The 15,777-nt window shown below is 38.3% G+C and overlaps 1 protein-coding gene across 1 annotated transcript; it reads left to right on the forward strand.

Annotated features, from left to right (window-relative positions):
• The first annotated feature begins 3,175 nt into the window (after window positions 1-3,175).
• Window positions 3,176-4,373, forward strand: LOC148034830 (transcription factor IBH1-like 1). Its single transcript, XM_087680579.1, has one exon. It carries the CDS (start codon window positions 3,404-3,406, stop codon window positions 4,082-4,084), a length of 681 nt encoding a protein of 226 aa, XP_087536705.1. The 5' UTR covers window positions 3,176-3,403; the 3' UTR covers window positions 4,085-4,373.
• Window positions 4,374-15,777: the final 11,404 nt, after the last annotated feature.

A 15,777-nucleotide genomic window follows, 5' to 3' on the forward strand; every position in this document is an offset into this window, starting at 1 on the left:
CTCTATGTGCATCTTTTGCCTTGCAAGAAGCAATAACAATAAGCCATTAGGCATATTGCCATATGGACTATGAGAGGGAACCTCCAACACTATTTTGAAAGAGAATAAGGGAGCGATACTCAAAATTTAGCCCAACTCAAAACAATGCATGTTGGTGTCTATTGGATTAGGGGTTGAATGAACAAACATGTCCTAAAAGCTAAAGATAAACTTGGGGTTGAAAGAACAAAGGTTTCAACCTTTTTTTTCTTTGGTGGGGGGGGGGGGGTGTGGATGTGGTAAGGCTCTACCTTAGATCCTAAAGTTGACCCAACAACTCATCATGTTAGAGTGAACTAGACAATAGTGGTGGTCTTGGTATATAAGGTGAGCAAGTGTTGCTCATTAGAATTTTTTAAGGTTGTGTTGGTTTTATTAGTTATTAAGGTTTTCAAGAAAGCCCTTGTTGTGAGATATATAAATTTTTTATATTTGTCAGTTAATAATGATTTCAAGAAAAGCTTCCTATGAACTAGATATTTTTGTTTCCTTTTTTACCATTGTAGTGAGTCATGAGCAATGGCTTACAACTTCCTAAATGTCAAATAACTGAGTGAGGATCCCCTTGGGTTCATGTGGAAGCTTCAAATCACTTGTTATTCAAATCTATAATGGATAGAAAACTTCTCAATTGTCAATTGCAAGGTGAGCTAAAGAGCGCAAGCAAGAATAACAACCGCGTAAAGTACTTATGGAGTTAGAAGTAATTGATTAGATGCTTCTGAATAGATCTCAAAGATGCTTCTGAATAGATGCTCTACTTTCTGCATCTTAGGCTTGGAAAGCCTATATGGTGGCCTTAGGTCTAGGATGGATTCTAGTCTAATGTCTACCCATGCTCTACATGCCATTTTAGATTTGATAATGCAATGGGGGATATATTTGACCAAAAAGTAGCTAAGAGATCTCATGATTGAAAACATTGTAGATTTTAAGGTTTGCTCTCAATTTAACTTACAATTTAATCACCATCAAGAAAACAAATCCTCTATGCATAAAAGGACTTCTACCAATTTCATGTGGTAGAGATTGTGACCCACAACATGTTATGGGTGTCCTGCACACTTCAAGAACATGCATTCTTGTGCTACTACACTTTATGGTGAAAGATGGTGCTTTCATTGTCTTTAGCAATTAAGGTAGGCTAACCCTAATACCTCCAAATGGGTAATTTAAGGTCATTATTGATATGCAAGGTGTTGGGAACAACACATAAAAAGGTTTTTTTTGGCCAGTTGAAATAACATGAACACAATGTTGTCCATGTTCATCTACATTTGGGGTGGCTAAGATTGTGTGTGATCATATATAAAAAATTTGGCCCTCCAAAGAAGGGAAAGGTTGTCAATGATCCTCCTAGGTTCCAAAAGAGTACAAGAGCTATGGACTTAAGAAGTCATATACAATTAACATGTTGGAGGGAGAATAACAACTTAAGAGCAAACTGGAGATGGTCGAAAATTGTTTTTATTCTCTAATTTGTCATATGCTTGATAATGGTAATTAGAAACACTATGTGAAATAGCTATTATAAATGCTAGAAGACCAATTGTTCCTATAACTAGGCCAATTGTAGTACACATAGTTGAGACAATATTGTATGATGAAAAACCTTTGACATATCCCTTCACACCAAAAAAATATGCCATTGTCTTAAATGTGGAATCATCATCTAGTTATAGCATGGCCATCCTATACGAATTGGGCTTGACTTTTCAACATAGTCTTGTTTTAAGGATGGATTGCAAGAGGTCATCTTTGTACTAGAGCATGTGTCAACACTTGAAAATTCAACTTTTCCACCTTGGTGAAGCTTCAAAACTATGCCACTTTTGCTATCAACAAACTTAAAGTATGGAAGAAGGCTCATAAGTAAATCATTGTCAGCGCTATAACTTGAATGAGTTGTCCATAAGGCATTAGTTAATTGGATAGCAACTTGTTTGTTAGAGAGGGACCTTTGGATCTATGCCACACCTTTGTGGTGCTTCTAACTTGTACCACATATGTGGATGACTGCCTATTAGTGTGCCAAGTCTTGTACTATGCAACCTAGTGAAATGATGGTAAAACCACCTTGGTTTGATCTACAACTTGAAACATGATTATGTCAATACCCCATTCTAAGATTTTTAGGAAGTCATGCTTATATTCAATAGGTATTCCTAGTACTTGTAAGTCTTTTTAGAAGTCATATATGGATTCATAATATGCTTGCTTGTAACACCTCAAACACTCTTATAGACCTTAGTTTTACATTTATTGGAGTCAACCGATGATGCTCATGCTCCAAATTTCTTTTTTATTAGTGACTTGCACATGATATCGATCTTAACATAATTGTTAATACAGAGATGAATTGGATGCGGAGTCAACTTACCTTCCTTCCTTGCATTTTTAGTGTGCTGCATGTCACAAAAATTTTTACATTGTTTTTTGTTCGAGGGAGTGGACCCTTGGTTTGTTTGGTGTGGAATGTGGAAAGGAGAATGGTTCATGAAAAGTACAATAAGGGGCGCATGTGCTAGGGCTAGCTAGGGTGCAAGCACATGAGGCGTCCATGACATTGTGACTCGAAGCATTGAGTTAGGTAGGTGGACCTCATCTTCTTTATCCCACCATACTTGCTTTTACAAACCGGTGGAAAGTAGGCTAATATATAGAATAGCCCTTACCCTTAGCGCCCCTACCACCCTCATCAATCATGCATGGAATGTTGTAGGCTGTTACCGCCATACAATGTGTGAGAGAGTATTTTAATCAATGGGTAAGCTAGCTAGTAGCATGTGCTTGTCTCTAGTGATCTTTTTGCCTTCTTAAAACATGCCATTACGCGCACAAAGCGGGGGCAACCTAATTTTGGGGCGGGAGATACCTTTGTATTTAGCCTTAGGTGGAGGAGGGACCCGTAAGATAAAAGAATTAATGGGAAAGACAACAAATAGGATCTTTTATGCTGCAAGACATAGAGATATGTTTGATTTTAAAAAAGGGTTTTTACTTAAAACAAATATGGCATCGAAGGTGTGTGTGTTGGCAAATGCGTGTGGCGAATTTAGGTTAATAACGGGGGATACCATACGTTGCTTTATAATGCTATGCCGTGGCCAGGGTGGCCTCAGGCTTGTGTAGGGGCTCTCTCTCTCTCTCTGTGACTGTCTGTGCGGTCGCCCCGTCGAGCTACATGTTGTTTCCTCTCTCGCGTCCCTAGATGCCTGCTGCATAAGCCTTTTTGCTGGCTTCATTCTACCTCCCTGCCCCTTCTTCTTCTTCTTCTTCTTCTTCTTCTTGTCTCACAGCTCTCTCTTTCTCTCTCTCTCTCTCGCTCTCTCTCTCTCTCTCTGTGATCTTGGTCGCTGCCACCATGCTGGAAAACACCTATGTCTCCCCCCCGCAGTCTCCTCGGCAGGCCCTCAAGCGCGCTTACCTCCGCAGGCTCCTGCCCGCCCTCCTAACTGTGGAAAAAAATGGCCAGCACCTCACTTTCCATCAGAGGTTCCTGGCCATCAGATTCGCCGCAGATATGTCCCTTTGCCGGACTGCAGGCCGCCATGCGAGCTGGAGCAGAGCTCTGGAAGAGAAATGGTCTTCGGAGTGTCGAAGAAGTCTTAATGTAATGACAAAGAGAAGATTAACCGCTCTAAGAAGTAGGAGATTCTCAAGGAGGAGAAATCTATCAGGCAGCAACGGTACGAGAAGCAGCACAAAGGGGGGATACATTGGAAGATTAAGGCCCGTGGTCAGCATAAAGAAGAGGCTGGGGAGGGCCTGCCGTAGCCGTAGCGTGAGGAGGCTAAGCAGAAGTAAGGCAACAGAGAATCGTGCGATGGAGGTAGCGGCACTGAGGGAGAGAGCCGAAGAAGAAGAAGGAGCCACGAAAGGAGATATGGAAGAAGTGAATGGCCTGCGAGATGTGATCCCAGGGGCCTCTCAGATCATGGATGAGGCAATTGTCCTGCAAGAGGCGGCTCATTATATCCTCTCCTTGCAAGCCCAAGTCCAGGCTTTGCAATCCCTCACACAATCTGTATATTCTTGCTGTTGATTATAACAGCCTCTTTATTCAAAGAAAACACAGCCTCTCTTTCTCTCTCTCTCTCTGCTCCAATTTATGCGACCTTGATGCTCAGTTTAATACTATCAGTTTTGTGATGACCAGTCTCGAAACCAAGCCTGCGCGTGTGTGCCGAGTGCATTAGGCACTCTCTGAACAGCTCGCGCTTCATCAGCCTCTACGATCCTCGCATGTTGCGTGTCGAATTGCAGGCAAAGCCATCGTGATTAAGTTTGCTGAATCTTGCAAGCTTGTTGACTTCAACATGTCCAGTTTAACTTGGGTCCGTGGGATCAGACGGGGACTGATGTCTAGCGTTTGTTGGATCTCATTCATGCACCATACCCCTTGCTTTACTTCTTGTTCATGTTGTCAGTACCTTTTCTTCTCTCAAATCCTTGAAACGTATCCCGTGGACTGATTCATATTCCTCCTCCATCATTGGTGGGCGATGGATGATCTTACATCCTGAATCGGGGACCAATCCCTGCCGTCCTTTCAACATAGCTGAGTTGTTTGATATGCCGTCTCGTTTGATTGTAATGGCTTTAGATAATACCCTACTACAAGATAATAATATACCCTAAGTATTCGGATGGGGCTTTACTGTGGACTGCGAAGAGAGGGCCTCAACAACTCCCTGCCTGCCTTCCTCGGAGAAGGGTTAATTTCTTGATGTGAGGTGTGTGCTGGTTCTCCATTCATCGTTGCTAGCTTCAGGCACGTATCTTTCCGAGACCGTGAACCCATTGACGTGCGTGTGGACAAAGGTTGGTTCGCTTAGTCCAAGGTAGAGGGTAAATCGTCACGCATGCGCACACCGTCAAAGAGAAGTTAGAACTCGGCAACTTGTATCTATCATATGCCTCTGCAAGGGCCATGACGCACGTCGCACAGGTCAATCCATCTTGCACATGGCGCCATAATCAATTCATCCTGCACTTTCTTAAGAGAGAGGGGGGCATTGCCACCAGCCATGGCCAGTAGGGCATTTGCTGGTGCAGTAGTATCAGGACAAGGTGACTCCTTGAAAAATTACTCCTAATTAACTCGGGTGAAGTGGTTTTCTTTGAGAAAAGAATACCGATAATAGGAGGACAATGCTCTACACATGCTCATGTACCCTTGCTTCTTTGAAACAAAAAATAATCTAATTGAGTATGGTTGGGTCCACTTCACGTGACAATCTTGGAAGTGGATTGGGTAGTATAAGTTCATGTCATCCCGTGTGTAGGTCAATTTGACATGCATGTGGAACTGGTCTTGCGGAGCCATTGCATTCGAAGGAATGCTTACTGGATACCCTTGCCTTATTGAGTAGTGCAAATTCAAAGGTTTAAGCAACTTGCCAAAGGAAACATACCCTTGCATTATAGAGTAGTGTGAATATAAAGGCTTAAGCAACTTGCCAAAGGAAATTTTTGAGACAAATGCTCAACTAGGATGTAACCATCATTGCTTAGTGGGGAGAGAGACTTGCAATTTCACTCTCCTTTGAAGGGACTTCCACCTTCCTCTTCCAAGTATGACATACTAGCCTTTTATTAGGAGGGCAACCATGAATAGAGCCATCTTGATGTTTACTCATTAAAGTACATGAGGGGACTAATGAGTCCATAGTAATTAAGGCAAAGGCACTTATACAAAGTGCTCATAAGTGAAATATCTTTCAAATAACTTGTGGAGTACATATTATCTAGTTCTAGATTACTACAATAGCCTTTGTTTAGAAAGGTGAGCAATGCATTTGATTAGGCTTTATCAATCAATTATCGTAATGGATCTTGAAACTCATGGCAAACATGCAACCCAACTTGAAAAATAATTTCTCATGCCCATACTTTTGCTCCTTTGTAGTTAGTATTAACCTCCAAGATCTAAACTCATGGTATTGTATTGAGTGTTATTTTCTCTTTGAGGAGGATTTTGCAAGTAGTTGAGCAAGAAGACATTAATCGGACCCCATGCAAGAAGGACAATGGCTTCTAGATGTGGGGAGGGGGATTGGCATTGTTAGACATGGTGGGAAGAAGGGTCATCACTTTGGCCAAGCAAGGAATGCGTAAAATAAAGTAGGGAATGTGTAAGGTAAGCATTGGCTTGATGCATCAAGAAATGCAATCTACAGAAATGTGAGGAGAGAGAGTAGGGTATTGACCAATTATTCAAGCTTCTCTTTACTTATTAGTTTGAAAATGGCCAGCAATCAAAGCATATTACTTTGAGAATTTAGAGGAATGCTCTAGTTCCAAGGATCATCAATAAGTGAAATATGCCAAAGAGAAAGATGGTGGAGTTGATCTTCTACCCAAGTTAGTGGAACCAATTGAACATGTGTGTGTTCCAACACCAATGTGTACAATCCTATGGTACTAGTTGTTGCCAAAGAACAATGACTATCATAATCAGGAAGTAAATTATACTAGATAGGAATATTTCAATATCCTATAAGCATACAAGGAACACATCTTATCTTTAGGTGATAATGAAGGTGCCACCAAGAGAAATGACAATTAATATGAATGCAAAAGAAAGGTCAATTAATATGAATGCTTTATGTTTAACCTTGCAAGGGATCTTTAATGATCAATGATGTTAGGAGCCAATATGCAAAGACACTTGATGAAGTTCATGGCTTCTATGAGGATGCAAGGCTAATTGGGCAGGCCAAGAAACATCGAGATTATGCCTTGAAACTTGTAAATGTGGAAACCAAGAGAAGGGGAACCAACCCACCAACCAAACCCAACCTCGTTGGAGCTTTGCACATTTTTTCAATTACAAGGGGACAATGAGGGAAACACACTTATCTAGGTTCTCAAAATTCCTTCTATATGCAAGCACTTCAATCGTACCCCTTGTTCAATTACTTTATGAAAGCCAAATACTTCCATTCCACATTCATGAGCCTTTACATAACTACTACTACTTTGCTCCCACAACACCATCAAGTGAGCGTTATGGGATTGGCCCTCAAACAATAGGTGGAAAGTGTTTTTGAGAAATATGAAAATGCTTAGGCAACATAAAGTCAAGGAATAAAGAAACTAATTTAAGTCACTTCTAAGTTCTTCTAGGTTTAGCCATACATATGCAAATGAGCCACATGGACATGAAGGGAGAAATCTTATTTTAGTTCTTCTTTAGCCACCCTAGGAGCAATTGTATTCACCTTTTAAAAGAAGTGGTGTAGACAATATCTTATTTAGAGTTTGAGGGTTGTGCCTATGTAATGTGTAATGGAATCCACTTTGTAAGTAATGCATATTCTTAACCTTGGGCATTTTCTTCTCTTGTGAGCTTGAAAAATGCAAGATTGAGGGGATTTGATCATGAGAGATAAGAGTTAAGTGCTTCTCTACAATTTCTCCCCATCTTGCTTCTCTTGCTCCTCTTCTCCTCATCTACTTCTGTTTTTTGTATAGTGTTTGTGAGCAAACAATAAGCTAGAGCACTACTATGTGATAATGGTGAGCATGCTTGAGCTCCAACAACACAAACCATTGTCTATCAAAAGAACATTGTATGAAACTATATAATGATTTTTTCATGTGCATAAATATCTGCAAAGATGTCATTCAATGCTCCCAACTAAGCCAACTATCAAACATGTGTATGCTTTAGTCTAATGCCTTTTGTGTTGCCTAGCATGCTAGTTATTTTTGAGATGTATTTGTGCCTCTTTATTGAACTTGTTTGTTCTATCCTCACAAATTAATATATTGGGTTGCTTTTTGTATTGCTTATGAATGAACTTATTCATGTGTAAATTTAGGTTGTCCTTGCAATGAAATAGACATGACCTTCTTTAACATGCATGGGCTATTCCACATTATAAAACCATTTCTTGACATTCTAAGCTCATAAACAACTATAAACTTTATGAACTTTGGTATCATTTTGATGTGCTCAACATCAACAAGGTTAAAATCCTCCCAAAACAATGCTTGTACTTGTTTGTCCTCTATATCCATTGCAAGTAGCTTCTCCAAATTGTTAAAGTTGACAATGCTTCAATTAGAAGACATACATGCATTAGAATAATTGCACCTACTAGGAATGAAAGGGTAGAAATACATTGGATTGTAGATGTGTGCTCCCATGGTGTGCCACATTTTAGTCCTTTATACATTATCAACGCACACCCAATAGAATTGATGATCTTTCACATATAGAATCAATAGACCTCATAACTTTGATACTAGAATCAAGCCTACTTGTAGACATCTTGAATATACTACTTCTCTTACTAGACATTCCTACTTGTAGTGGGAAGTGGTATCCTGGTCAAAATCAAAATGAAGTAAAGCATGTCCATATATGTGGATATGTGTTTTTTTGCCTTGAGAATTGCTCATAGGGCTATATTTATCATTATTACTTCCTAGAATCCTTCTTGGATTATTTTGAAGGTTATAGCATCATTAGTTCCCATTTAAAAGCTTGCAAGTTCCATTTGATGGAACTCTTTGTGAAATTTTGGGGTGACTCTCATGCCTACCTCATGAATTCTTAATTTGGGACTAGAAGGTGGCTTTTTTCAAAGTTAATGTGGTAAAAAAGGCTAAAAAAGGGTGCATATAGATGAGACAATCCAAGTTCTAGCATGGGGTACTCAATGCATTGGCATTATTATGTATGATGGTACTAAGAAAACTATGTGTGAAACAAAGAAAATGGAGTAGAGGAATTAGGCTTTTTGAACCCTAGTGTGAGCAATGAGGGTTGGTGATATACAGGGGTGACTTGATGCTATATTAACATTGATATTATTGCCAACAAATATGTTTTTGTTCTTTACCTCAAGGCTATAGTGGTTACTTATTTGATGCTAAAGGGATTGCATTTCAAGGGTTTTTCCATGGAAAAAGATTTTTTAATACCTTGCATGTGCTACATTTGGCTAGGAAAAAAATACGATTTGCTTATGTGACCTTAAGGTGTCTGCAATAGTAGTTTTAGGTGCAATGAGCTTAGACATTGAATTGGAGTATGGATGTCATGGACACTAGAGAGACATCAATAAGTGATAACACTTAAGCCTTGACATATTCTTGTGATTTGTTTAATCTTGTATATCCTTTGGAGATACCAAATATAACACCTAGATTTACATGTAGAAAAAATCAATGGCCACATGGATGAGAGGGCATGGAAACCAATATTCTAGGCATAAGCATGAATGATAATGCAATTGATTGTACATGCACATGAACCCTCTTATTTGTGGTTTTCTAGAGGAAAAAAATTGCATACGAACATGGGCTTGAAGCCACTAAACAAAAAAGGGAAACGCTGAATAATTTTGATAAAATTTTCTTTCTTGGGCACTTCAATAGATGCCCTTTAATGTTTACTTATTTAGTTGACGAATGTTCACTAGAAGCACATCTTTTGTTCATACAATGGAAGGCACCTCACAAAAACTCTTTATTTGTATAAATGACTTGCCAAACTTGGTTTGTGTTTGGAATTTTGTCCAATGTAACTATCACCATGTTTGTCTGCCGCCATACCTCCATAATGTTCTCTTTTATAACTCAAATCAAGCTCACACAATAAGTCATTAGCATACATTCCATGTGTCCTGCGAAATCACACTTGGAAACCATCTTGTGCAATTGGTAATCTCTACACAATATATGCATTATGTGAAATGTATAGAGATGCTATTGAAATGTTGTTTCCATTTCTAATTTAATTTCCATGTCATTCGATCTAAAAGGCCTTTTAGACAACCCATAATATTGTCTAACACATCGTGTGAGTTAGGGGAACTAAATCTAGCACATATACCACCCACAATAGCCCCTTTATATTTTTTAAACTCACATTGGTGATTTCTCATTACTTGTTCTTGTTTGGAGTAACTACGGATTGGTTGCAATCCTAGACAAACTATCAACACATCTTTGCCAAGTAGTAGGTGAATAGAATCGCTTCAAAAGCATAATACACCTTCTCATAAGCAAACCTAGATGGAGATGGTACTTTCATTGACTTTGGTTATGTCTAATAAATGAGGAGTATTTGTTTGTAGTATTACTTGCAATGATGTCATTGCCCTTTGATCTCAGTGAAAGGCCGACTTCAAGAATTTTGACAATATGGCTTAATAATATTTTTGCTCCCCTATATTCATGAAAAGTAATCCAATGAGTAAGATGTAGTCCACACGTGCAAGACATATGTGAAGTACAACCATATACGTTTTTTGAAAAGTCCAAAATACTTGATGATTAGTTGACATTGCATAATGTGTGCTACATGCCATTACCGGATGGTATTGGACTTTTGTTATAAAACTAACATCAATGAGAGCCCCACAAACTTGCATAGTGTTATTTTGAAGGATATTTTGAGACTTTGATAAGGTGAGGTAAGAATGCCTTAAAGTTTAGTCCCATATAGAGCTATCCTTCAGCTATCTTAGGGATTATAATCTCTTATATAATGTGTCCTCAATCCATACTAGTTTGGAAATGTCATACTTTGCTGTATCATGAAAATAATAAACTGGTTATTGCAAGTGTTGCTATTTTCCGCAACTAATTTAAAACTAGAAATTGGTCCTTGATTTACTGGTCCTAGTATTTGTCTCATGAAAATGGAGTCATTATTACTAGCATTTCTATTTTCACCCAATGAGTTCAGAACCTAGAATATGGTACCTCAAGCCATGTTATGATTGTTCCTACCATATCGGCATAACTTGATGGCCTTCTCATTCTTAGAACGCACTACAACAATGTTGTTTTTTTAAGGGTGGTGCTACACCCATGCACTTTATTAGATTTTATGAACATGCCACTCCATGTGCATTGTACTTTTAGGACTTGCACAACTTCCAATAACAATTAATTGTGGTACCACCCTAGGATGTTGAAGAATGACTCATACATAATATGATAGGAAAGGAGGCACTTAGCTTACATGGCCACCATGGAAGCTATAAGATAAGCTCTTATTTTATCATTTTGTGACATTACTATGATTAATTAATGAGACTTGGATGTCAAACCTTCTTGCCTCTTTCAACATAGCACTATCCTACTAGTACGAAACTCTTGAAGTGTGGTACTTTAAAGCTATGCACATTGTGATTTTTACAACAATGGATAGACCTTAAACATCCAAACTTCTTACTTATGAAATTAGCTCAAATAAATGTAACTTCATACAAAAGGGCTGCTAGAATTTAACTAAATGTTTTGTATTGTTACGAAAATACTTTTTGTGAACAATGGTCAACACTCAAGGAAAAGGTAGGGCTTCATTAAAAATGCTCCACCTTGTAACTTCTAAGATATCAAACTAAGGCCTTAAATTTGAATGCTACAATACCCTTCAAAGAGGTTTTTTAATCTTTCCAAGGAAGGATAACAATTATATTGGCTGTAATTGATTAGGAATTTGTATGAGTTGTGGGAAGTCAAAGATTCAAAACCACAATGGGATGGCTTTGGAGTGTCTTACCCATCGAGTACTCCACCTTTAAGTGAAACAATGGGGTGTTATCCCATCAATCAATATTGTTGAAAGGCAGAAAAAGCTACATTTTATAAAAAAACATAGAGAACTTCTTACATGGTAGTCCAATCTATTTAAAATGGGAGCCCATCTAAGGCCTTTAGAGGAAAACATTATCGACCCTTTTAATTTGAGGCTTGAGCACACTTCATCTCTCTCTCTCTCTCTCTCTCTCTCTCTCTCTCTCTCTCTCTCTCTCCGGGCCCCCTCTCTCTCTTCCAATTTACAAACACCTCTTCCTCATGTAGGAATCTTTTAAAAAATTTAGTTAACGAGCATGTCGCATTCACACACACACACACACACACACACACACACACTCTCTCTCTCTCTCTCTCTCTCTCTCTCTCTCTCTCTCGCATGTGTTTATTTAAATAAGATTAGCACGTCGCATGAAATTTACACGCAAATCATGATGACTTGCACATGGAACCGCCAACTATTGGTACTAACATCTAAAGGATAGAAGATATTGACGGCCACCTTCGGGACGCGAGTGCTTGTGGGGAAAAAGTCGTTATATCCATTTTTGACATCGTCGACCAAACAAAGCCACCCCTTGCAAGGATCGAAGCGGGGGGGGGGAAAGAAAAAGAAAAAAAGCAAACAAACCATGAAAGGACACCCACGCCCTCGTGTGCTACCACCCACCCCCCCTATTGTCAAAAGAGTCCGGTCAAACACACCCCTCCTCTCCTCTCTTTCACAAAGGTTCCTTGTCCCTAAGCATCCATCTAGCATTTGTGCCTCCAACATGGCCACCACTTCATGTGAGGAGCTCTCTCTCTCTCTCTCTCTCTCTCTCTCTCTCTCTCTTTCTCTCTCTCCACCAACCCTTTAATCCTTGGCCCTCAATCTCATGGGCCACACACCACCCACCTCGGGAAAGGTCACATTCCTATTGTCACCCTCCCCCCCACAACATTTGATTTCAAACAAGGCACTTACTTTCTGTGACAACTATGTCACATGCCATGCCTGCCTGTACAATTATTATATTCACTTGGTAGAAGTATGTTGGCACGAAACACAAGAGTATGTACCAAACAAAAACTAGCCCCACTAAGACATGTAGGAATGAACTTTAGATTCATTTGCTAACTCAAAGGATAACGTGGTCAACCATTGTGCTATTCAATTGCTTTAAAACTATATTCTAGCAAGTAACTTTACAAAGACGCATTATTTTTTCTAGTTGGTTAAATTTGTGACAAACATGGTGCTACATCATCATGGGGACATGGAGAAAAGAAGATAATATAGTAGTTTGACTAGCCTTTTTATATAAGTTTCGGATGTAGTATCTTATAAGCACTACATATTTGTGTGACGTTATTTTGATTATGTGCTTCTATTGTGTGGTTTTTTGTAAAAATTAAATAATCTATGAAAAATTTATGAGCTCTCTCTCTCTCTCTCTCTCTCTCTCTCTTTGTTATATTCTAAAGTACTACCTCTTCTTTTGTGATACATGATAAGATCCTCCCTAAGAACAAGTTTCCAAAGAATCAATTGTTGAAGCCTCACCAAATATGAATGAGAAATGCCCAATGCATGACCATAGACAAAGGGATGCTTGATTGGATGTCATCCTATACATGGATGGCAAGTGTCTATGCATAATAAATGTGACTACATGGTGGGGAGGATGGCTTGTATAAGTGGTTGGCCAATGGATCTTCATAAGATGAGTGCTTTAAGCTTGGTTAAGGAGCCTTGTGTGATCAACAAGTTAGTGCCATTGATGGGTGATTAATAGGTTAGTGCCATTGATGGACCTACATGAGATAAGTGCTTTAAGCTTGGTTAAGGAGCCTTGTGTGATCAACAGGTTAGTGCCATTGATGGGTGGTGAGGCTTCCTTGAATAGAGTGGGTTCAAGCATTATAGACTTGGAGCTATATAAGACTATGGTTGGGTAGAGAACTCATATTTTTCTCACATATTATTTTCCCACCGTACAATTATCAAAGCATGTATATGTGGTCTCCTTTTGTTGCTTTAACATATCCATAGCTAAACTAGTGGGTGTTAAGGGTGCTATTAGGTGAGGTTGAACTTGTATTAGGTGAAATTAGTTGACCTTAACAATAAGAAATTAGCAATTGTCTATCATGCATATGCTTCAAGCACACCATTGTTTCTTCACATTTTACTTTTACGTTTCCATTTCATTATGCTAAAGAATCCTACAAAAGGAAAAGATTCCAAGGATACACATGCATAGGAAAAAACGTGAATCATACATATTGCTATACCAATGCTCAAACCATGAACTTTGCTTTACAACATCTTGCAAATCATCTAATAAGTGTTATCATGTGAATGTGACTATACAACTTTAGTTTGTTGTGAAGTTAGTAACAATTGGAGCTACTCAAGTAGATGAGCATATTAGTAAATGCACTAGATGTTCATACCTATCATAATCCAATTATTTGTGCATGCATTTTTGGATAACTATGAAATATTTCATGTTGAAGTGAAGAAAAATGTCATGGAACCCATTACTAAATGTATATATGATGGTGTTGGCATTTTTCTATGTGAAACTTTGTTGAATTGTCATTTATTTTATTTTGACCTTCAAGAACTTGTCTTCTTTGCAACAAAGTCCTAAACCATGGCATTACGCAGACTTGAGAATGACAACACATCATCTCACATGGGTTTGGAGAAGGATGACATGTAGAAATACCTATATATAAAGATGAAGCATGAAGAGATTTAGCAAAAATATGAAAATATAAAAGTTGTAGATTACTCAACTAGGGAAGAGCAAAAAGAGTCTAATGATTTCACTTTTTTCTATATAAGACTTTGAGCCCAAGGGAAAATAGTGTGAAATTAACCAGAGGATCATGTATTTAGGGATATTATCTACAACTACTAGTCATCTTGAAACTTTTTGCGCCAATGTGTGCACACACAATAAGCATACAAAATATTTGCACATAGTCTTCATCCTCACCATGACATTCCCCATGAAGGAAGATCAAGAACCACAAGCTAGTTGCAACTCAACCACCCATCACATAACTCTTCTCATCCTCTTTTACATCTTATCAAATTGTTACATTTAAAAATGTTCAAAAACTTATCATACAACCTTTCAACACGCTCAAAATTGCCAACCCAACATTGCCATTAAAGTTTGCAATATATTTGCTTAAACAAAATCTCATACATATAGTTGTAGATTACTCAACTCGGAAGAGAACAAAGAGTCTAATGATGTCTATTAGAATGGGTTCCTCGTAAAGCTTCTTTTAAAAAATTCTTTTATCTTATCAATGTGCTTATCACGTCACACATTTTTGAAGACGTAACTTTTGCTTATAAATTCCTCCCCTCTTTAAAAACTTTTTTGTATCACCCTTGTGATACCTTAATCATGCATGATACTTATAGCTGCCATCTATGTAACAATATCTTTTACTTTCATAACTTCTCTCATGTTGGCACTACTCGATTGGATATCTTTAATGATCTTACTCTTCAATCTTTACTCTTTAAGTGATTGAATCACATCCCAACCAAACCCTTCAATGTAGAAGAGGCTAAAGCTACTCTAATATATGGTTTCATCTCTTTCATGAAGCTTATTAATTTGGAGCACCAAATCCTTTATTTCTAATTTTGAAAATTATATTGTAAATAAGCTCAAGCTAGCCATGAATGATATTACATCTTGTCATGTACATCTCCCTCAACCAAATTTGTTTGTGAATACATTCAATAATTTCTCTATTGTGGGCAATGTCAAGGCCCCCCAATAATCCCTCCATGTTCTATAAGAAACTTATTCTATCCCTTTCAACTGAGAGGTTCAATGGTTGTGACCTTGAAGATACATCCCTTAACAAAGAATTGCACATTCATTATATCAATACATCATTACTCCCCCTTAATGTACATTGGATGGGTTCAAAATATCTCCCATATCTTATGGGCATCTTCAAAGCTCTACAAGAATGACTATTACTATCTTAATAATACTTTCAATTGCATTTACACTAAATACACTTCGATTCTTACCATGATTCTCAAAACTTGTAAAAATATTATGATGGGGATTGCTGATGATCTCAATAAGTAGGTCTCCATTGCCTTTAAGATCAAACTTTAGCCCTTTTGGGTTGTTAAAGCTTCCC

The sequence above is a fragment of the Lygodium microphyllum genome, chromosome 6 (genome assembly GCF_053477565.2).
Source record: "Lygodium microphyllum isolate KBCC chromosome 6, Lygodium_microphyllum_v1.1.10, whole genome shotgun sequence".
NCBI classification, from domain to species: domain Eukaryota; kingdom Viridiplantae; phylum Streptophyta; class Polypodiopsida; order Schizaeales; family Lygodiaceae; genus Lygodium; species Lygodium microphyllum.